The 22,958-nt window shown below is 50.8% G+C and overlaps 2 protein-coding genes across 2 annotated transcripts in view; one reads left to right on the plus strand and one right to left on the minus strand.

Moving 5' to 3' along the window:
- Nucleotides 1–15,115, plus strand: part of Nrg2 (neuregulin 2) — a 179,888-nt gene extending 164,773 nt beyond the window's left edge. Inside the window, 6 exon segments of the mRNA XM_027400776.2 lie at nt 6,996–7,098; nt 9,047–9,170; nt 9,516–9,643; nt 10,168–10,395; nt 13,195–13,592; nt 13,595–15,115. Of these exon segments, the coding sequence (XP_027256577.1) occupies nt 6,996–7,098; nt 9,047–9,170; nt 9,516–9,643; nt 10,168–10,395; nt 13,195–13,592; nt 13,595–13,956 (1,343 nt within the window). The 3' untranslated portion in view covers nt 13,957–15,115.
- Nucleotides 15,116–17,134: 2,019 nt separating this feature from the next.
- Psd2 (pleckstrin and Sec7 domain containing 2) overlaps nt 17,135–22,958 on the minus strand; it is a 36,717-nt gene continuing 30,893 nt past the window's right edge. The window contains exons 13-14 of the mRNA XM_035440194.1: nt 20,907–21,050; nt 17,135–19,299 (exon numbers count right to left, since the gene is read on the minus strand). Of these exons, the coding sequence (XP_035296085.1) occupies nt 19,090–19,299; nt 20,907–21,050 (354 nt within the window). The 3' untranslated portion in view covers nt 17,135–19,089. The remainder of the gene's footprint in view (nt 19,300–20,906; nt 21,051–22,958) is intronic.

Genomic DNA, 22,958 nt, shown 5'->3' on the forward strand with positions numbered 1-22,958 from the left:
AGAGAGGCAGTGGGGGACCTGTTCCTTTCTACCCTTGGCCAAGAGCTACACAGCTTGGGAAACTGTTCTGGACAGGCAGTCCCAGCCAACCCTAGATCCGAGAGCAGCAGAGCCTCCAGAACATGGCCTGCTATGCAAAGCCCCTAGATCATGTCAGCCTAGCCTACATCACAGCTGGGGGGGGGGAGGTGTCAGCAGACCTCTCAGAGCCCCCAAAAAAGCCTGCAGATGCAGTATCCAGCCTTCCTGCCTGTGTCATCAGTACCATACAGGAGTCCTATTCTTCAAGTGTGTTCTCTGAAGGCCTTACAATGTTCTAGTACACGAGGAGCACAAAGACATCATCCTGTGCCCCCTGAAGTCCTCAGCTGCCCATCCAGAAAGACCAGATCCCTAGATCCCTAGTCCTGGGCCTTATCTACTTGTTCTGGGTTTGTTCTCTCATCTGTACAATGAGGATAGAGGCATCCAGGTCTAGGAGGCAGCAGTCAAGAGGAAGTGAAGCATATGAGAGGCTCCTCTGAAGCATATGAGAGCCTGCCATTATCACTAGAGGGCAACTTCGTATCTCTCCCAGCTGTAGATGGCAAGGAGGAGGGCAGAAAGCAGACTAGTCCTGGGAGGGTGCCTTCCAGCATTGCTGAGAAAAGCATCTGACCCTGCCACCTACCCAAACCACCTCAAACCCAGGCAAGATTTTCAGAGACTAAGAAAACAACCTTTGACCCCAATAGCACTTTGAAGTTTCTTTCTCTATGGTCCCTGCCCTCCTGAAAGGGAAAGCTGGCCCATCTGTATCCCACATGTGTATGACCACACACCACACACCACACACACACACACACACACAGAGAGAGAGAGAGAGAGAGAGAGAGAGAGAGAGAGAGAGAGAGTATGTGCTCATACCAGCACATACATCAGTTTCTCCTCATCCAGGCACCTTATGACTGCCATTGGTTATATCCAAGACAATAAATTGGCATATTTCCTAAGAAACCTGACCCTGCTGGAAATCCAACATCCAATTTGCTGGTCAATATGAACATTTCTGGCCTGAGATTCAGTGGTACCACCCCACCCTGGCTGAATGCCATGCAAAAAAAAAACAAAAAAACAAAAAACAAACATGAGTAGGAGATTGCACTCCTAACTGCAACAGACACAGCTGTAGACCCTCAGCACCTGTCTTCAGGCTTCCCAGGAAAAAAGTCATCTACCTAGTAACTAGCCAAACTCTCAGTTGCCTCACCAATCATGCCAGCCACCACTGGCTCACCCTAATGGTGCCCCCTGGGAGCTGCTGTTGACAGTTTGGTTCCCAGATAAGTGACCTGGTGGGACATTTTCAGAGGGCTCTGAGAGACTTGCTTGCTTCTCCAGGTGGCCACTATCCTCAGGAGCAGCCAGGCAAGCCTGAGCAGGAACAGCCATAGCTTAGACCCACTGTCCCTTCCAGTCTCTGCCTCCCAATTTCCTGCATCACTTTGAGAAAGTATCCTGGCACCACAGGGCACCAGCTTTCCCGTAGACTTCACCAACTTTTTCTGAAAGTGAGCTAAAGACCAGCACTTAGAACCTGGTGAAGCTGGTCTTCTGTCCCTCGGGTGAGCATGATTGGACATCAGTAACATCCTTCTGAGTGCTTCGAAGTCCTAGGCTCCAGGATGTGCTATTTGGGAACCTCTGTGGGACCCTTGGATCCAGTCAGAGGACCCTGAGCTACACTTAGGGCTTCAAGAAGTCAGAGCAAAAATGAAACCAAATCCTCAGCATCACCCCAGCTTCAGAGTGGCAGAGATGCAGAGGCCTTGTGTTTGAAGTTCTGGGATCAGCACTTCCTTGGTGTGGCCTCTGCACAGAATTGGTCAGGTCAAAACCCCAGGATCTTCCTCGGGGTTCTTGGGATCAGGACCTTCTTGGTCTTTGGTTCAGAGCCACCCACTCTCCTGCTCTTTCCAAATACAGAACCCTCTGGAATCCCTTTCAGAAAGTTCCAAGAAGTGGACCAGATAATGCTCAGGGTGCCCTTCCTCCACAGCAGATGAGAAGTCAAACCCAGTGTCACACCCTCACCAGATCTAGGTGACTGCTGTGAAAGTTAGTGAGGGAGTGTGCCCAGGTAGGTATGAGCAGCGGCCCTGGCACACACATGTCCTAACCTCCTGATGGCCAGGCCTGCTCACATCTGTGTACTGGCTGTTTGCAGAGAACAGACTCATGGATTACCCACATCCACATAGCAAAGTAGGGATGAAGCAGAGGCCTGGGTCCGTAGAACAGAACAGGCTGTGCCTGAAAAGGGAAGGCAAGTCTTTAAAACACCACCAAGACTTCCTGGCTCCCACCCAGGCCATCTCCCATTGGCCTGATGGTTCTGAAGCACAGCCAGGCTTTCAGACCTCCCAAGATCCCATGGCAAGGCTTGATCCCCATCGCAGCTGGGAGACTGAGACCTAGATAGGTTGGGCATCTCTCAGAGTCACAGACAATGTGACTCCCAGAACTAACCCTTAGACCAAAGCCCTTTTATTTAACCTCTCAAGGTTGTAAGCATCCACCTTTCAAAGGCTTGAACTCACACAATCAGGTAACAACCTCACTTCCAACACAGTCATGTGTCCATGGTGTAAGAAGTGTAAGTGCTGCACAGGTGAACTCACTCTTCCTGTGCTCTGAGTTGTAGATGCTCTCCTAGGTAGTGAGATGGGTTTGGGTACCACAGCCCAACCCTAGGAGCTCAGGGTATAGGGGATGTCAACTGGAGCAATGACTTGCTTCTTGGAGTCTTTTCCTTACCCCATTTTTCTCCCCTAAGATGCCAAAACCCTTCACTCAGACTGACGGGAGCTGTACCAGAACAGCTAGGTAGGCCTGTGGCATAAAGCAGGGACATGGGGCTAACACATTCATTTTGAACAGATGAAAAGGACCCCCAAGAAAGAGCTAGGAATGGGACAGACTGCCTTCAGGAGGGCCTGCGGATGCTGAAGGGTTGGGACTAGAGCCAGGAGAAGGGAACTGGATACTCCTCCTTGGACCCCACCCGGCTCGTCCTCCACTCCTAGGGGACTTTGCCAACTGACTCTTGCGCCTGTGCCTTCTCACCAGGTCCTAACTCCACTGCTCACCTCTAAAGACCCTTCCCTGCCTGCCAACTCTAACATGGCCTCTCTCTTGCCTTCTTGGGTCACTCGGGAACTGGGGACCAGGGAAGGAGCTCAGGAGGCTGGGAGGGGGAACTACTAACCTGCTTTCACCTCACAGGCTGGCTGCCCAGTGTCTGAAGAGTTCTGACCAACGTTTTCTCTCTCTTTCTCTTTCCTGCCCTCCCCTTCTTTCTCATTCTCTCTCCCCTGCCCCTCTCACTCTCCTTTCTTCTGCACTGCCAGAGCACCTTGGATTTGAATTAAAGGGTATGGAACCTGATTATCACTCTGCATCATCTGCACAGCCCCCCTCCACAGCCTCTGACACCAAGATTGCGCACTGTTAGGTTTCCTTTCCTCCCAAATCGAAAGGGGGGGATTCTGAAATTTTCCCAGGCCTCATCAAGATGCTCTAGCATAAACTATGCTGATTTAGAGACAGACAAGAAAATCCCATGAAGGGCAGGATACCCTGCAGTTCAAACTGTGCCTGGTGCTCAGTTAGCATCCCCTGCAGGGGAGGAACCTGCAGGGACTAGCCCTCCCATGCAGTAGACAACCTGTCAGTAATCAAATCAGACATGGCTACTCGAACAGCTGGTGTCTGTAGACTGAAGAAGCCTGGTTCGGGGAGCTATGCAGAGAGGCAGCTTTCCCATCTCACTTTGGTCCTCTTTCCTTCCCATCTCCATTCCCGATGCTTCATACTCTCTGCACTAGGCTAGAAAACTGACAACTTCCCATTTGCTTTTGTCCCTGCATTGTGTCTTGTCTGCCAGGCTCTGCCATCTGCTTGAGGCATTCGCCCCCTCTGTGATCTGTCCCTACAGTGACATGTAGTGTGTGTGTGTATCTGTGGGCAAGACCACCCAGGGTCTAATCTGTACTAACCCCCACCTCTACCCTCCCCAAAAACTTACATGTGATTCCCTACATCCCCCACAAAGCCACAAACACTGCCCTTTGGCCTTGAGAAGACACTACCTATTTGGAAGAGACTTTGAGGATCGTCATTTTAAACTCTCTGGCATGGTGCAGGGAAACTCCAACCTAGCCTCAAGTGTCCCACTGTGTCATAGCACCAGAAACAGAGGGCTCAAGGGTGGTGGGAATGCCATGGCAGTGATGACAGGGAACGTCAGAGACAACATACATACAGGGGAGGCTTTTCATGGCAGCCCTGAGGAGGTCTTAGCTCCCCAACCACATAGTACCTGCCAGTTGCTCTCAGTAGAAGGCAAAGCTCAAAGTCCGAATGTGAGTGTCTGTGTGGGTCTCCAGCTATCCTGAGTGGAGAGGAGGGTGGAGGCTGAGATTGCAGCGAGGTGCACAGGAATGAATCTGCCCGTATATGTGGATGGATTTTGTTGGCATCTGGAATGGTAATGTCTGGCTACCAAGCGTCTCTGGGCAGGACTTAGGGATAAAGAAAGGCTGTGGAGTGTCTTTGTGTTAAACCCAGAGCATTTGGTGTTGAAACTGCCAGCGTGTGGAGGTGAGTGTGGGTGTGTGTCTGTCTGAGGAGGAGATGTACTCATTTGCCTACCCAATAAACATCCACTCAGCACCAGAACTTACCACATATAGCATCTCCACCCTCCTGGAACTGCATTCAGAGGAGACAGCAACAAACAGGAAATGCTTTTGACAGTGATACAGACAAGGAAGAAAGGAAGGAAGGAGGGAAGGAGGAGGGAGGGAGGGAAGGAGGGAGAGAGGGAGGGAGGGAGGGAAGGAATGAGGGAGAGAGGGAGGGAGGGAGGGAAGGAAGGAGTGACCTCGACTCAGGGGTTAGCTGGGCTGCAGTAGAGAACTACTGTGACTAATGATCAAGAAAAAGTTTGTCCCACGTGGTGCATCTGGTGGCCATCCCTCCAAATGACTGGAGAAACACACTGAAGGCAGGGATATAGTACATAGAGGCTTGCCGCATTCAGTTGACAGAGGTGCTGCAGCAGACTCCAAGCACAGCAGGCCACAGATAAGATCCAAATGGAATGTGGAACTGGTAGTCAGGGGCCTTGAAGATCCAGGAAGCCCTTGCTTTTATACATGCAGTGAGAGGCAGCAGGCTAGAATGTGCTGCATTATTACTGGTATCTACGAAGCACGGGGATGAGTCAGGGTTAGAAGTGGAAGCAGAAAGGCCTGTCAGAAGGTGGCCATCTCTCGTTGAGGGGGACCCCTCATGGACTACCGAGGCAGCAGTGAAAATGCTCACTCTGGTCAGATCCCTGACTCAATTGGAAAGCCAAGCTGAGGTGACTTTTGGGTGGACCAAGGAGATGGGAAGGGGGGGTGACAAGAAGAGAAGCCTCACTATTGATATGGGCAAGCAGCTGTGAAGAAAGCTAGGGAGCTGGTGTTTCGGCTGGCGAGTTGTTTGGCTGGCCATAGTTCATGGGTATTGAGCTGAGAAGCAGAGAGAAATCAGGGCAGGAGATGGAAATAGAGAATGCATACCTGGAGGACCGGACGTCTGTCTAGATGATGCCAAGAAAGAGTGGAGGAAAGGAAGAGGCCTGGGCCCAGGAGGCCTAGGTTAAGAGAAGGACGAAGCCATTGTAGAAAGGTCAGTCCACAGAGGAGCAGTTCACCATCAAAGTTCTAGGGCACCAGGCCTTGGAGGAAGGGGGGTCAAATGCCACAGGACTTGATAATATGGAAGCTGTTTGTAACCATCACCAGAATGGTCTCCAAGAAGTGGTGGAGACATATGCTGGGGAGAACTGGTAGACAGAGTAAAGCCCAGTGGGACAGGGATTGGTTAAACTCTGCCTGAATGTAACTCAGTGTGCTTGGGCATTCATGTATGCCCATTCCTGGAGCATGTGGTCAGCTGTGTGTGCAGGTCCATGCGTGAAAGGCATGTCTGTGACTCCAGGAGCCATAGCTTGGATATGTGAATGTCCAGAGGGTTTGTAGCTCTGAGGTTACTGGTGTACACAGGAGGTGGCATAAATCTGCGGGATCAGGGACATTTCTCAGAGCTCTGCCAATCATGGAGGGCCTGCCTCTACTTATAACCACTGGGAACAGGGAAACATGGCAGTGCCAGCCGGCAGGTGGGGTGGGCTCTCTGCGATATGGCCTCGGCTGTAGCCAGTGCTTGTCGCCTTATCTTTGTCTTCCTCCTGGCTTTCTCTGTTTTAGAGGGGCAGGGATGGCCATACCAGGCACGGAGGGTAGACAGAACAGTTGGGCCCAGCCTCTCCCAGCTCGTTAAAGGTGGGGCCTGTTCCTTGTGCACAAGGATATCCGTACATGCCAGGCAGAGCTGTGATGCCACTGGTAGGCTTCTCACTAGCAGACGACAAGGTCCAGTGACCCAAGGCACTACCCCGACCAGGCTGTGAGATGGAGAAAGCCTTTCTTTCCACACCTCTCTAGGCCCAGTCTGCTATGTTCCTGCTCCTGGCCGTAGCACCACCACCCCCAAATCTGGGCCTGATATCCTATCACCAACTCTTCTTAGGGAATCAGGGTGCCTGAGCCCTTGCCTTAGGTCTCTGTTCATTGAACAACCCTCTGCTGGGACACCATGGAGCAGGGCAGAGGTGTTGGTCAAGGTGTTGCCTCCCCTCTAATGTGGCCTTGGAACTTCACCCCTACTCCATCCCCTCCATCCTCTGCATTTTCCGCTCATGTGCATTGGGCAGGTATGGGTTTGGGGAGGGGGTGACCAGGAGTAGGGAGAATCTGAGGGGAGGCAAAGGCAGTCTAAGAGCAGGCAAGGGGAAGGGATGGAAGGAGGGTACAAATCCTGTACTGAGGGATCCCACAGCTTGGGGAATATGAAGGTCTCGTACAAGCATCTCCATGGGCTCTGTTCCTGCTCTGCCCCTGCAGAGGCTGAGGAGCTGTACCAGAAGAGAGTCCTGACAATTACTGGCATCTGTGTGGCTCTGCTGGTCGTGGGCATCGTCTGTGTGGTCGCCTACTGCAAGACCAAGTGAGTGTTCCATGCTCAAGCGGAGAGCAGGCCAAGCCAGGGGGTGGCCTCCAATCTGCCTAGCCTGAGAGTCTACAGCTTCCTGTCCCCAGTAGTCTCACAACCTTCTGCAGCTGTAGCACCAAGGGACAGGCACAGGGAAAGTCTTGGTTCAAACCCAACTCTGCTATTTCCCATAGGACCTTGAGAAAATTGAGGACCTTCTCCAAGTCCTCGTGATGAGCTTAGTGTGCACCTCAAAGGACATTACAGTGGCCTCACTGGAGCTCCCAGTTGCCCTTTGCAGGCTCCTGCAGCAAGAGTCAAGCCTGAGAAGAAAAATGGGTCGCTAGAGGCCAGGGGAGGGTCTGAGCCATCGGAGTGATATGATTACAGTTATAGCTTAGATGGGGGGATTGGAGGACTGGTGGAGGAGAGGCCCTGGGGATGCTGGGAAGAAAGAGGATGTGCAGGGAAGGCTGCATTCCTGGGACGAACAGGTGTCTCAACAGCACGGTGCACCCCCACACTGGAAGTACCGCAAGAGAGCACAGAGGAGGAGAGATTGGGCTATCTCAGGGAAGGCTGGGGCAGCAGCTGGGGAAGCTGGGAGGTCATGTAGAAGAGGACAAAATGAAAGATAAGTCAGAGAAGGCAGTCCAGACCACTCAGAGCAAGAAGCCAGGGTCAGAAAAAAAGTGGGCAGAAACTAAAGCTATCTGGGATTCAGGTGCCTTCATAAAACCTTGATGTCAGGCTTCAAATGGCATGGAGCCAACGAAGGCTGTAGAGTGAGGTGGTGCAACCTTTGCTTAGATCCAGAAAGTAAGCCTAGGCAGTTACCATCAGAGGATGGGTCTCTTAGTTGGACTCCTGCTGCCCTAAAGATGGGATCGAAGATCCTGTTGACCTCATCTTGTATGAGACCAGGCCAAAAGGCTGGGAAGGAAGGACGGGGTTGAGACTGGGCCCAAAAAGTAGAGTCTATGAACCAAGGAAAGAAGCACTAGTTCTGACCTGCTGCATTTCTTCATCACTGCAATAAGCCTTCATCAGTGGCGCTGACACTAGACCCAGCCCCAGGCACGTGACCAGGCTCCAAGCAAGTGGTCCCAGAGCATGTCTGGTTTGGGACTTTTTGTTGCTGTTTGAGGTAGGATCTCACTATATAGCCCTGACTGCCTGGGATCCACAGAGATCTCCCTGCCTCCACTACAGCTGGCCACCAAGACACATTTTTGAAGCCCCTATCCTCAGCTGGAGAGCAGAAGGGCTTTCCCTAGGAAGTGGCTTCCAGGCTAGGGCCCAAGGAGAGAAGACATGAGCAGGTGAAGAGGCTAAAGTGCAGGGCAAAACTCTGCAGGATCAGAAGCTAGCTGTCCCAGGAATCAGTTGGGTGGAGAGAGGCAGCAAGAGTCAAGCCTGGGGAGAAAAGGGGATCTTGAAGGCCAGGGAAGGGTTTGAACCATAGGAGTGACATAATTACAATTGTGTATGTTAAAATAATTTACTGAGCATTTATTATGTGTCAGTATACAGGAGTCCCATGGGCCTGGCTCCTGGATCATAGCATTCTGTTTTATTTTCTTTGTAAAGCTTCACTGGAAATGACTATTCATTTACTTGTTTATTTATTGTCTGCCTCCCATACTGGCTCCAGGCTGCATGAAGCACAGACCATGTTTACCTCATCTGTTCCAAAGCAGAGTCTGGAACACAGGAAATCCCAATAAACAATTACTAAACAAATGAGGGAGGAGCGGGTATCTTGGTGTGAGAGTCATTTATGGACTTTTTATGAGCAGTGGTCTTTGGGATGGTAAGGGATTCTACACTACAGATGGAGACAATGAAGTATCTTTGTGAAATTGCCCGAGGTCGCACAGTACAAAGCAGTAGAGTTGTGTGCATTGCCCAGCCTCCCTGGAAGGGAAGCCATGCTATGCTCACCTATCCTTCCCCTGTGCAGAAAACAGCGAAGGCAGATGCATAACCATCTCCGGCAGAACATGTGTCCGGCCCACCAGAACCGGAGCCTGGCCAATGGGCCCAGCCACCCTCGGCTGGACCCTGAGGAGATCCAGATGGCAGATGTGAGTCCTGTTCCCAGACCTGCCCCCCCCCCCAGCTCTTGCTGGATAGCCACCTTCTCTGGCTGCAAGGATGGGCCAGGGTGGATGCTGCTTGAGCCTAGAGTATTTCGTCCTATTGCCAGGCACCACCTCCCTGGGACCTGGCTTCACTCTGCTCACTTCCATAAGGAAGAACTGAGGAGGAAATTGATTGTCGGGGCTATCACTGACCCAACAAAAGTCACATCTCACCCAGTGGGTCACTCTTTAACCTAGAGCTCGGTGCTCATCACCTGCCCTCCCTACCAGGAAAGAGAACTTATCGAGTTTCTCTCACTAACTCCTCCCAATTTCTGTCTGTCTCAGTATATCTCCAAAAATGTGCCAGCCACAGACCACGTGATCCGGAGGGAAACTGAGACTACATTCTCTGGGAGCCACTCCTGTTCACCTTCTCACCACTGCTCCACAGCCACCCCCACCTCCAGTCACAGGTGAGCAGTGTCAGGGCCCTCGGAACCCTGCTAATTCCTGTTCTTCAATCATCCACAGCTAGCTGATATCTTCTCTTGTGTTTGCATATGGATCACAGTCCACCTGACTCTCCAGTACTGGGGCAACCTGTCTGCACAAGCACAATAGCTCCTACAGCTAGAAAAATAATAAGGCTGGTCCCTTCTTCCATGGAGAGCTCCATGCAATAGTCAGAGCCCTTGCATACTGGCCACTGAGGCTGGGATCCTGAGGGGTGGATGTGTCCCAGCTGGGGGACGTTGGTGGCAGGAGGAAAAAGCCTCTACACATGGCAACTCACCAACCACAGGATCCCAGACTTCCTTCTCCATTATCAGGGCTGAACATCTGTGAAACTCCACATCTACCCACAGTGGACAGGACAGTGATCTAAGGGAGCCACAGACAAGATGAACTAAGAGCAAGGTGGCCATGGGATCACACACCTGCTTTGGAACGCCTGTCCTTCCTGACCTATCAATTCACTCCTATCTGGTTTTCCCAGACATGAGAGCCACACGTGGAGCCTGGAACGTTCAGAGAGCCTGACCTCGGATTCCCAGTCAGGCATCATGCTGTCCTCAGTGGGCACCAGCAAGTGCAACAGCCCAGCATGTGTGGAGGCTCGGGCACGGAGGGCAGCAGCCTACAGCCAGGAGGAGCGGCGCAGGGCTGCCATGCCACCCTACCATGACTCCATAGACTCCCTGCGTGACTCTCCACACAGTGAGAGGTCAGTTTCTACTCCCCCTTGACTGAACCCTACATTGGCTAGAAAGCTGTCGCTGCCAACCCAAAGCTGACCCTTAGGGTACCTCAGAGGCATTACCAAGAGCCTCATCCCAATTTTTCTGTTGGGCAAACAAGGTCCCAGAAAGGTTAAGTGGTCTCCTGGGATTAGAATTACATCTAGCTCAATAGATCCTGGCTGGAGTGACCACATAGTTTGTCCCATTAGGGAACATTAATAATCATACTGAAGCATTGGGGACAAACAGGGCTGTTCCATACACACAGGATCCAAGGTTGTCTGATTCCTAGTGTTACCTAAAGACTCCCACATCTCAACAGAAGCAGAAAGACACTAAGACCAAGAAGACTACAGGCTAGGAAAAGAGATCATTTTCAAGGGCACTGACTGGAGAGCAAGGACATAAGCCAAGAATGGCCTCAGTGCCTTTCAGCATCTCCATCAAGGTCCCCAGTGCCCAAGGCATTGCTGGGATCCTGAGAAATCCATAAAGAAAGAAACAGGAAATTGCTTTTTCCCTGGAGCTGGCAAGATTGCTGAGTGGCAAATAAGCTTGCCTACCAACCCTGCTGGTCTAAGTTTAATTCCTAGAATCCACAAATTGGAAGGAGAGTGCCAATTCAAACAAGTTGTCCTCTGACCTCCATATACACGTTTATACTCTTTCTCTCTCTCTCTCTCTCTCTCTCTCTCTCTCTCTCTCTCTCTCTCTCTCATCACATGTGTGCATGCACACGTGTGAGTTCGCGCCGCAGAGCGCGCACAAACACACACACACACACACACACACACACACACACACACACACACACACACGAAATCCCCTTCTTCCTGACTACTCCACACCAGGAGTCCTCGGAGCTAGGCCCCACCCTGACCAGTTTCCCAGTGGCTGTTAATCCAGCTAGGTCTGTGAGAGGAAAGCAGAGGGGGGGCACACCAAGGCAGAAGAGGCTCCAGAATGGGGAGGAGCAAATTCTACCTCTTTCTGACTCAGCTAGGCCTGAGCTGATCAAGCATACCAGAGATGGCCTACCTGCTCTTATTCCAAGCAAGGGACAAACCCCTGACACCCTCAGCAGTTTTTCCAAGTGCTAAGCACAGATACCACACCAAAGCAGAGACACCAGCTCCAACTACAGGCTCCAAGAAGCATCCAGATTTTCCTCTCCAAGCCCAGCTCCACTGCTATCTTCGTGATCTGGGGCAGGTGCCTCAAACTTTGCTCCTTCGTTGTAGATAAGGGGGAAACAGTATCTACTACACATGGAGCTGGTAAAGGACCCAAGATAATTACAGAGTTCACCCCTGTCTCTGTTATCATCAATGGTCACCCCAACACTAGGTGGTGGGAAGCCCATCCATGGGGAAAGAAAGCTTCGCAGACTTGGTGTATCGCTGCAGCTGCATTCGGAGAAACACTTAGGAACATGCTTAAGAGAAACCGGGTGGACTGTGAGGAGCCATGGAGCTCAACAGGCAGGCTGGGGACACAGAGATAGACCAAGGGCCCTTGGCTTCTGCTTGCTTGGGAGGTGGAGCTTGGGAGGTGGTGTCTTTAGAAGAGCTGAGGTTTGGTTGGTTGGTTTGGTTTTGGTTGAAAGGGGGATTGTTTTGTTTTGTTTACTCTGGGAACGTCCTAGAGTTGAAAGACACCCCAAGGTGGTGGCATGACCAGAAAGAACATCTGGCCCAGCCTGGAGAGTGTGCCTCAGGAGAGAAGGAATAGGTAGGACTTAGCAGTTAGTTAGATCTGCATGTGGGAAAGGGAAGAGGCCAAATCAACTGATCCAGTAAGAAAGTAACAAGTATGCTAAGCCAGTTCCAGAGAGCACGAGGTATCTAGAGTGCAGTCTGGAAGAAAGGCATGGCAGTGAGTGACCCCTGTCCTGGGGTGGACAATGGTGGAAGCTGAAGGCCCACAAGGCGATTGTGAAGAGCAAAAAGGGACATCTGGGGATATATTAGCAAAAGCAAACTCTTCAAGAAAGTCAGGGGGGTAGAGACCCATGTTATCTTGGTATTGTCTGTCCTGGTTTGAGGACCCTAACCAGTGTCACCTCCATGTGGCAGCTTTGGGTTTCAGTCATTTCCCTCATTCGAGCCAAGCCGTGGGATAAACCGTTCGTGCAAGGTCAGTGAGCTCAAATGCAGGAGTCTCTGAATGGCAGTTTACTAGTTTCCGCCTAACCTGGGTTCAAATCCCAGGCATAGGTACCCAGGATTCACACTGGGAGGTATTAGCAAAAACAGGCCTGCATGGACCTGGGAGTCATTGGTTCCATGAAGAGACACCTAGTGGTGTCTCGGTGAAACAGGGAGGAGAGTGAGTTAGTTGACTCAGAAAAAAAAAAAAAAAGGATCAGGCCACTTTTGGTCATTTGTCCTTGGCTCTTAAATATCTGGGTCTCTCTTTCCTTTGTGTAGCGTGGCCCTCACCCACAGATTCTACGGAATAGATGAAACCACACGTAAAAATACCCCAAGCTGAGCGTGCCCTGGAGACTAAGCATCCCCACAGCATGGGGATGTTTACCCAAGGACAGGCACTGGGCTAGGGTACTTCCCTAGTACATTTCTGAAATCGTCCAGCATCACACTGGAGTAAACACTGTAGTTATCTATGCTTAACAGATGAAAAGAGGCTGGGAGGGATCATGGGCACCGAACGTGCTCAGAGAGCCACAGCCATCGCTCTTACGGGCAGGGTCCTTTCTGGCTGGAATCTCCGGCCCTGCACCCGGGTTCCCCAACCCACGCTCTGTCTCTCCCGCCCCTCAGGTACGTGTCGGCCCTGACCACGCCCGCGCGCCTCTCGCCCGTGGACTTCCACTACTCGCTGGCCACGCAGGTGCCGACTTTCGAGATCACGTCGCCCAACTCTGCGCATGCCGTGTCGCTGCCGCCCGCCGCACCCATCAGCTACCGCCTGGCGGAGCAGCAGCCGCTCCTGCGGCACCCGGCGCCGCCGGGCCCTGGGCCGGGGTCCGGCGTGGACATGCAGCGCAGCTACGACAGCTACTATTACCCCGCGGCGGGGCCGGGACCGCGGCGCGGCGCCTGCGCGCTGGGCGGCAGCCTGGGCAGCCTGCCCGCCAGCCCCTTCCGCATCCCGGAGGACGACGAGTACGAGACCACGCAGGAGTGCGCGCCCCCGCCGCCGCCGCGGCCGCGCACGCGCGCGCGTCCCGCAGGACGTCAGCGGGGCCGCGGCGCTGGCGGCGCTCGCGCCTCAACGGATTGGCGGCGCAGCGCGCACGCGCGGCGCGGGACTCGCTGTCGCTGAGCAGCGGCTCGGGCTGCGGCTCGGCGTCGGCCTCGGACGACGACGCGGACGACGCGGACGGGGCGCTGGCGGCCGAGAGCACGCCTTTCCTCGGCCTGCGAGCGGCGCACGACGCGCTGCGCTCGGACTCGCCGCCGCTGTGCCCGGCGGCCGATAGCAGGACTTACTACTCCCTGGACAGCCACAGCACGCGCGCCAGCAGCAGACACAGCCGTGGGCCGCCCACGAGAGCCAAGCAGGACTCGGGGCCCCTCTAGGCCCCCCCGCCGCCGCCTCGCCCGCCCCACGTCTCCAAGGAGAGCGGAGACCACCGACTGAAGAGGGAATAGGAGCGAACAAAGAAATAAAAATATTTTTATTTTCTATAAAAAGGAAAAAAGTATAACAAAATGTTTTATTTTCATTTTAGCAAAAATTGTCTTATAATACTAGCTAACGGCAAAGACGTTTTTATAGGGAAACTATTTATATGTAACATCCTGATTTACAGCTTCGGAAAAAAAAAAGAAACAACAAAAAAAAAAGAGAGATGGGCCAATTTTTTGACTCTTTAATAGAAACCTATATTGTGGTGCCTTTTGCTGTACGCTAATCTGGGGCTCCTGGAGAGTCGTCTGGGGTGCAGGGTGGGGATGGGCGCTTGTAGGATCCCAAATCGGTGGGGTTGAGAGAAGGCAGGGAAAAAAAGAGACTGAGGTTCTAATGGCCCTGAGGGTAGTAGACGGTGAGAAAGAAAAAGAAGACAAGGCAGAATTTGATCTTCCCCAGTCCAGATCTGGAGTCCTGGGCAGAGGGTAGGGATCCTAGGATTAGAGCTAGAACTGAGGTCGGTTACTTCCAGGGGGAGACACGGTCCCCCACTGGAGCAACTAGAATGGGGAGGGGTCCTCCTCACAGCTGCTAAGGGAAAGAGGACAAAGAAAGAGGTCTTCCCACCAGCCCCCGGCCTAGGGAGGGGGCAGCTCTACCAGGGGCCCAACCTTCATGGCTCCTCCTCCCCTGCGGCCTCCAGGATACCCTCTGTCCTCTGCAGCACCTTCGTTTACAGGTCGTCTTTTCTATTTTACGCCTGCATGTCCTTTGCATTTCAGATTCTTTAGATTGAATGCATGGTCACGCTGGGACCCAGAAGAGCCACTCCGACAGTGTATTCGATTCCCCTTTTAGCAATAAAGTAACACCATATCCTTCTCACAGCCCAGCCCCCAACCCACCTATGACTTCCATCCAGTCCTGCCCTCCCCGGCCCTCACAACTGGATCCAATGCTAATTTGTCAAAAAGGCAATTGTCTAAAAAACAAACAAACAAAATCCCAAACAGGAACAAATGGGAACCCTGACATGTCCAAACACCTGACTGTTGACACTTGAACATTTTTATATTATAAATAAAATCAGAAATAACTCCTGTTTGACTGTGTGTACCTGGCCCCAGGTGAGGAGGGAAGATAGAATTGAGGACCCGGGATAAGGCATGTGGGTACTGGAATAAAGATTGGAAAGGGCCAGGGCAGTTCCTGAGCAGAAGTGACCCTCTCTCCAGTTCCGCTGGCCCCAGCTCCAAAGACCTGCTCCAAGTCTTCCTTCCAAATCATTTATAAGGTGTCCCCCCTGGGTGCTGGGGAACCCAGCCAAAGGACTGACGCAAATTGTTCTGCTTTAAACTCAGCCTCAGAACTCTGGCCCAGTCCCTGCCCTGGAGCTGGGAAGCTGAACTGAGGCAACTGTTTTCCACCCAGGTGGGTGAAGAGGGAAGAGTTGTGGGGTTGGCACGGGGGCAGTGGAGGCAAAGATGACCCTTGGGGCTTCAGGCACGTCACAGGCAGAGTCTGGACATGTAAGACAGCATGATGGGTACCCTCGTTGCCAGAAAGACCACAACAGCTGCAGCTTCTAAACCCACAGGGTACCGCTCTTTCCCCAATTTTATACCCCCTCAGAGCCAGGGTCTGTCTAAACCTGCAAATCTGATGAAGGTCTGATCTCAGGCATGGAGGAGGCAGATGGGAGTCCAAGGTGAAGAGTCTTTCTCCTCAGCAACCTAGAATACCAGGAAGGAAGATTCCAGCCTTCTGGAACTGAAGTCTTCTCTCTAAAGAGCTGGGATGAATGCCCACGTTTGTGTGTGCTTATATACATTCTTGAATGTCCCAGTGTGGAGCTAGACAGGCACTAACAGACAAGTGGGACAGAAAGGCATAGAGCAACAACAGGAACTGAATTTGTGTGCCAGCTCTGGCCCTCACTAGACCTGTGCCTTCTCCAGACCACAGTTTGCTTGGTGAGAAATGAGGAAGAAATTGTATGCCACAGCAAGTCGCTGTGGAGGTGAACCCATCACTGCTGCTGACAGATGCCAGAAGATGGCTACCTTGATGGTGCTGGTGACAGAATCCTGAGCCTTGCAACCTTGAATCAAAGTGGCAAAAACTCGATGATTAAGTCTAAACTTACACAGTCATTATATTCATCGGGGATGCTGAGAGGGCACTTATTACAAAGGAAAAAAATGAAAGAAAAATGCCTGGACTGAATGGTACACAGGCCTGTAGATCATGGACCTCTTCTAAGCCCCAGCAAATGACCTCATGAGATTCCTCTATCTCAGTTTGCTGTTGCCTTGAGGCAGTTATCCTTACATGTGACCTCTGATCTCTATGGGACCCCAAATTAACTACTACGGCCTCTTGGTGAGCCCACTGATCAGATCTTATAACGATCCAGGTTAGCCTCTGTGAGGGCTTTAAGTTGTTGCCTTCTAGGTTTTCATTCAGAAACCACCTTTATGACTCAAATGAATTCTCCTATCTGTGTATGGCCCCGGTTGTCTTTGAGTAACCACTTAGTGAGCTTGTATCTGACCCCGTTTTGTTCCTTCATCATTGCCCTGGGGTCTAAGATACCAGCCAAGAGTCCAAGGCCAGAATTAACCTAGTTCCTCAGCTGTCTCCTCATTGCACCAGCCACCTAGTCAGTGGACAGGTATGATTGAGACTCAGGAGCATACTTGACCAGAGAGACCCTCTTACCCACCCTGACTCTCAGGTTTCAGCCTCGGGGGAAATTGAGTGTGTGGCCTTTCAGGGAGCATTGCAATCACTTTAAGCAACTTCCCTTCCACCACCCTGTCCCCTGGAACACTCAGGACATTCAGGCAGCTTCCTAGGTCAAAATTGTCTTCCCTGCTCCCCAAATTCTTTACTTTGTAGTAACTCGTTTAGTGTCTTTCCCCAGCCCCTCTCAGAGTCCTCTATGGCAATGATAACCCAGAGTCCCCCTTAACTGAGACCCATGAAGACAGGGAGCTGACCTCTTTCACCACCGTCCCTAGCTGAAGAGGTTGAAGGCTGTTTGTCAAGAGTTAGCCACCAGGAATTCCTGAGCCCTGGGCAACTTCCCAGGACCTCTAGATGGAGCAAACCACTTACTGCATTTTGTTGGGCCCTGGATTTAACTAGGCCTTATGGGCATGTTAGGGACAACTGTTAGGGGAGAGGAACATGATGGTCTATTAGAATGCAGGAAAAAATATTAGAACTTTGATTTAGATTTATTTTCATCTCATCTTTTTTTTAAATTTCTATTTTTTGTGTATGTTTTATAATGTACATAATATTTTAGTACAGTAGTACATGTATATAATTTACAAATAAAGAATTATACAATTAAGGAAGCAAACTAAAAAATGTCTTTACTCATGGGAGGCACGACTAGTGTTTGGGGAATTGCGCGTGTCTTCGGCTAATGAGCTCGCACCTCTGACACAGAGAGTGGGGCACTGGCCCGAAAATCACAGGACCTTCAGGCAGCTGGACAAAGAACTGAGGTCTCTTTACTGCCCCTAAATCGCCTCTCTGATCTCATTCAAATGAGCATTTACTTCCCCTGAGCAAAACAAAGGGGCCAGATGGTTTGGCTATAATACACACTTCAGCTAATCCAATTCAAACAATTTGGATTTAAACCCCCTAGGCCTCTCCACATACAGCGTCCCACATCCAATGGGAGTGGACTTTACACATTAGGCGCTTAGTCGCAAGGTTTATGTCACCAAAGAGGTCAAACTGTTGGCCAAACAATAAGAAAGACTGGCTCATAGTAGCTGTGTCTAAGAGGGCCATCCCACCAACTCACTTGTTGGTCTAAGTGATTCAGGGTTCAAAGGATGTCAACCTGTGATGGACACGAGTCTCTATTCTCAGCTAGGCCTTCCTGATTCACTAAAAAACATGAAAGGATTATCAGTAATCAAAAACTTGCCACCCCACCTTTTCCCCAAGACCATGAATTAACAGCTTCCTCTATCATCCAGCCTGGGCTTGCTGGCAGATGGCACTCAGCAAGGTAGTGTGTCCTTCATCCTGCCAGTAGGTCTGTGCAGAGGCCACACTGGAGCTCAAAGACCTTGGCAGCATTCACAGAAGATCAAAACAAATAGAGGTGTGCTTCTGAGCCATTCACCCCACAGGACACCCTTGGGACTGAAGAAGTGACATACATATCCTGCTTAGTCCAAAAGCATCAACTAGAGAAGTGACTATGAGTCACAAGTCAGCCGGAAAAGGAAAAGGCAAAAACACAGAGAGCCGTCATCTTTCCATCCAGGATGCCAGGGTAGCAGAGGGCCCCAGAGCAGGCTTCCTTGCTAGCAGGCCAAGCTGAGATGAGCTTTTCCTTCATCTTGTTTTATCCTCTAATTGGCAGTAGTTCTCAGACCTTCTTAAATGAGTTTTCAAGTGTGTGTGTGTGTGTGTGTGTGTGTGTGTGTGTGTGTGTGTGTGTGTGTGTCCATATAAAAAAGAGGCAGGAAGGCCTCATTGGATAAAAGGAGAGTTGGACACAGGCGTGAGTAGAATCAGCTTGGCACTGAGTGGAGTGTAGGCCTCAGATTATTGCAATGTGAGGCAGGAGAACTGGGCCAGTTGCAAAGGTTGCTGGGGAAAAGAAAGGCGTTGGTGGTGGTTTATAGACCTGCTTCTGGTCAGCTGAGAGGAAAGAGGAGAAAGTGTAAGTGTCCAAGCTGAAACCCAGAGTTCAGACCCATCCTCTCAAATACAAGATGAGGGAGAAGCTTGATGAGAAGGGGGCTTGGGGAAGCAACAGTGATGGACTTCTCCAGTTGGCAGCCCTAGAGCATGTCTGTCCTGCAAAGCAAGGCCCCATGACTTGAGGTCAGCCAGGACTAAAAGAGGGTCTAGGCCAGAGATAGCCCAGGATTCAAGAAGATCAATGCCACAAATGGCATCTCCTTGGCCACATGGCTCTCCATACCCCTCTGGTTGCCTGCTAACTGCATGGAGCTTGGTTCAAGCAGCCTCTGGCTGGAATTGTGCTCACTGACCCTTCTGGGGACATTTGCCTGACTCCAGGGCCAACACAGCCACACCAGCTAAGTATCAGATGCAGAGGCATCCTTTGTGGCTTTGCTGCCAGTCACAGGCCCGTGGCCCAGGCTGAGGGCAGGGCTTGAGTGTGTTTTCCGGAGAGCTGGGTCATCCCCTTCTAGAGTAGCCAGCCGGGCCTCAATCCGCTCCAGGTCATCTGAGCCCACTTTGATTTTCACGGTCAGGAGGTGGATGTAGGTCTCATAACGGCTTTTCTGGGAAAGGGGCAGACAAAAGCCAAAAACAAAGTCAAAAGAGATATGACAAAATGGAGATAGGAGATCCACCTTGGAAAACTAGTAGCAAAACACTGCCCTCAGAGGTGTGCAAGGAGTTCTTGCAATCAATATAAAGGAAACAAACTACCCAATAAAAAATAGGCAGACTACATACACCTAGGTCTCACTCATCATTGTTTTGAGACATCATCTCACTGTGTATCGCTGGCTGGTCTGGAACTCACTCTGCAAACCAGACTGACCTTGAACTTACAGTGACCCTCTTGCCTCAACTTCCTGAGTACTGGGATTATTGTCAGCCCCATCATGCCCAGCTTCTCACTTACAACTTGGAAATACAAATGATGTCAATGATTTCTTAGATATAACATGAAAGACATGGGCAATCAAGGCAAGAATGGACAAATGGGGCTGCATTGATATTTAAAACTTCTGTGATTTGAAGGATAAGGAAATTATATTTAATGAGCACAAAATTTCCATTTTGGGAGATAGAAAAGTCTGAAAATTGGCACAACAATGAGAATAATCGCTACTGAGCTACACACTTAAAAGTGATCAAGATGGCACAATTATGTGTTGCCACAATTAAAATTTTAAAATTTGGGGGTTGGAGGGATGGCTCAGTCAAGGGTGCTGGCTGCCCATGCAGGTGACCTGAGTTCAGTTCTCAGCATCCATGTTAGGCAGCTCACAACCCCTGTAACTTTAGCACCAAGGGATCTGATCCCTCTCCTGGCCTTCACAGGCATCAGCAAACAAGTGTGCAGAGCACACACGGGCACACATAAATAAAAGGAAATATTTTAATTAAAAATGTAAGATCTAAATTAAAATAGTAATAAGACAATGACTGTGAAACTTGTGAGGTCCATTGAAGATTGAAGTGTTTCCAAATGCCCAGTGTTGGTAAGGGCGTGAGGAAAAGGGTAATCACTTAGAAGGAATGCAATTGCTGTCAACCTAGCAGTGTCTGAGCACCTTGACTCTGAGCTTCAGGCCTTCTCCAATATCAGGGGAGCCTTTCCCCCCAGTTCTGCCTTCCAGGCTTCATGTCCTCCCCACCCATATCAAGCCAGTAAGAGAGGACTCAGATGCCAGAGTTGCAGCCAGTAACCTGGTGAGGATTCTGCTCTTCCTGAGAGTGTCACCTCAGGCCAGCACTCTGGCTTCTCTGTGCATCAGCTTACCTTTCTATCAAATAGGTATAGTTACAGAAACCCTTCCACAGCATTGACATGAAAGCCAATGTAACTCAGCCCAAGCAAGGAAGGGAAGACAGCCAGACCTCACCCCAAAGCAAGCCCACAACAGCTGCTGTCATCTCTGTTTTCACACTGTAGAGTAGATGTTAGAGGCTCCCGGAGAGACCCAGGCATAGGCAAAACTGATCAAGTTTTGACAGCCAGACTGTGCGAGACTGACCACAGCACACTGTGGCTTACACCTGCCTAAGAGAGCCCCAGAGTAGGGGAGTCTCAAACCAGAGTCCCTGGCATGTTGATGGCAGGAAGTGGAGGGTGGGAACCAGCCTCCTCCTCTGGCCCCAGCTTTGACCTCTGCCATTCGCTTCCCAGACCTACCTCAAATGTGAGATAGTGTTCCTTTAGCCGGTATTCCTCCGCCTCCTTGGACTTGAGGCCTCTCTCCACTGGGTGACACCTGTGCTCAGCCAGCTCTGCAGTCACCTGCCTCAGCTTATTCTCGTGAGACCGCAGCTGCTCCTCCTACAAAGACAAGCCCACGTTTATAAGGTCTGGAATATCACAGGGGTGGGCTAACCCCATCACACTGGAAGTGGCTTCACCAAAGGAAAACTGGTGCCGACCAGAGCCCTCAAATTCATACATGGGTGCAGAGGTGGGCTCTAGATGTGAATGCTCCTTCCAGCTTCCTTTCCTCCCTCCTCACAGGAACGTCAGCCCCCCTCAGTGCCCCCAGGCTCAGGAGATAAGAGAGCTTTGCATCTGCAGGTACGCACACACACTGTGAAACAGACAGCACCACCACGGCCCCTTGCATAGAATTCCACATGTACACCCAAGCATGCTGGGTCAGCCTGGCCCCAGTTCCCGACCTCTACACAGCACATGCAGCCCCTCACAGCCATTCTCAGATGTACATAACAGTTGCAGATCCAGAGCACGTCTAAAGGTAGACTGAGACATTGTCACTAGCTGGCCGGTGCACACACCACAGTGAGGAGGCCCCTTTAGGCAATCTGTATACACGGATGCGTGGATACACATCCAGGGGTGCTTGTGTGCATATGTGTGCTCATTCAGAGTGTGTGTGTGTGTGTGGTGTGTCTGTGCTCACTGTGCACACACACAGGAGCTCCACGCAGACATGGAATGCCCTGAAGCTCTGTGGAGAGACAAAGGCCCTGATAGGAAAGGGGCCAATGGCTGAGGAAGAAAGTTTGAACCTTGCTGGCCTTCTGTTCTCAAGTTCTGGTCTATCCTTTATCCTGCCCTGTCCAAAATACCCTGAGAATATGTGGTATTAGTGAGACGGGGTTTTCACAGCAATATAACCAAAGTACTTAAAGATTAAAAAAAAAAAAAAAAGAATATTGTCCTGCCTAGTTTAACATCAGTTTGACGCAAGCTAGAGTTGTCTAAAAGGAGGAAAACTCCCACTGTAGGGCATTTTCTTCATTAGTGATTGATAGGGGAGGGCCAAGTCCATCCTGGGTAGTGCCCTGGGATGGTGGTGCTGGGTTCTATAAGAAAGCAAGCTGAGCAAGCCAGGGGAAGGAAGCCAGTAAGCAGCACTTCTCCATGGCCTCTGCATCAGCTCCTGCCTCCAGGTTCCTGCCCTGCTTGAATTCCTGCTCTCACTGCTTTTGATGATGAACTGTTGTATGGAACTGTGAGTGAAATAAACCCTTTCCTCCCCAAGTTGCTTTGGTCATGGTGTTTCATCACAGCAATAACCCTGACTAAGACAGATGTCAACTTGGACTTCTAAAAAGTGAAAAATAGGAACTAGAGAGATGGCTTCATGGTAAAGAGAATTGGCTTCTCTCCCAGAGGACCTGGATTCAATTCCCAGCACCCACAAATGGCTCACAAACATCTGCAATCTCAGTTCCTGGAGATCTTATGCCCTCACCTGACCTCTGAAGGCACCAGGCACATGCATAGTGCACAGACATATAGTCTGGAAAAACACCCATACACATAAAATAAAATAAATGAAGTATGAAAATATGTTTTATAAGAAAAGCTGGGTGGTGGTGGCGCACGCCTTTAACCCCAGCACTTGGGAGGCAGAGGCAGGCGGATCTCAGTGAGTTCGAGGCCAGCCTGGTCTACAAAGAGAGTTCCAGGACAGCCAGGACTGTTACAAAGAGAAAAACCTGTCTCAAAACAACAACAACAACAAAAACACATAACACAAACGCTTGTGAAGACTGGAGGAATGGAGCCCTCACAAACTGTAGGTGGAACTGTAAATTAGTAAGTATATTTACTGAGGAAATTACTATGGATGGAAGCTCAACAAAAAACTGAAAATAGAGGAGGCCACGGAGATAGTTCAGTGGGTAAACTGCTTGCTGAACAATACAAATAACCTGAATTAGATCCCAGAAGCCATGTAAAGGTAGAGAGAGCAGACTCTACCAAGTT

The sequence above is a fragment of the Cricetulus griseus genome, chromosome 2 (assembly GCF_003668045.3).
Source record: "Cricetulus griseus strain 17A/GY chromosome 2, alternate assembly CriGri-PICRH-1.0, whole genome shotgun sequence".
Taxonomy (NCBI): domain Eukaryota; kingdom Metazoa; phylum Chordata; class Mammalia; order Rodentia; family Cricetidae; genus Cricetulus; species Cricetulus griseus.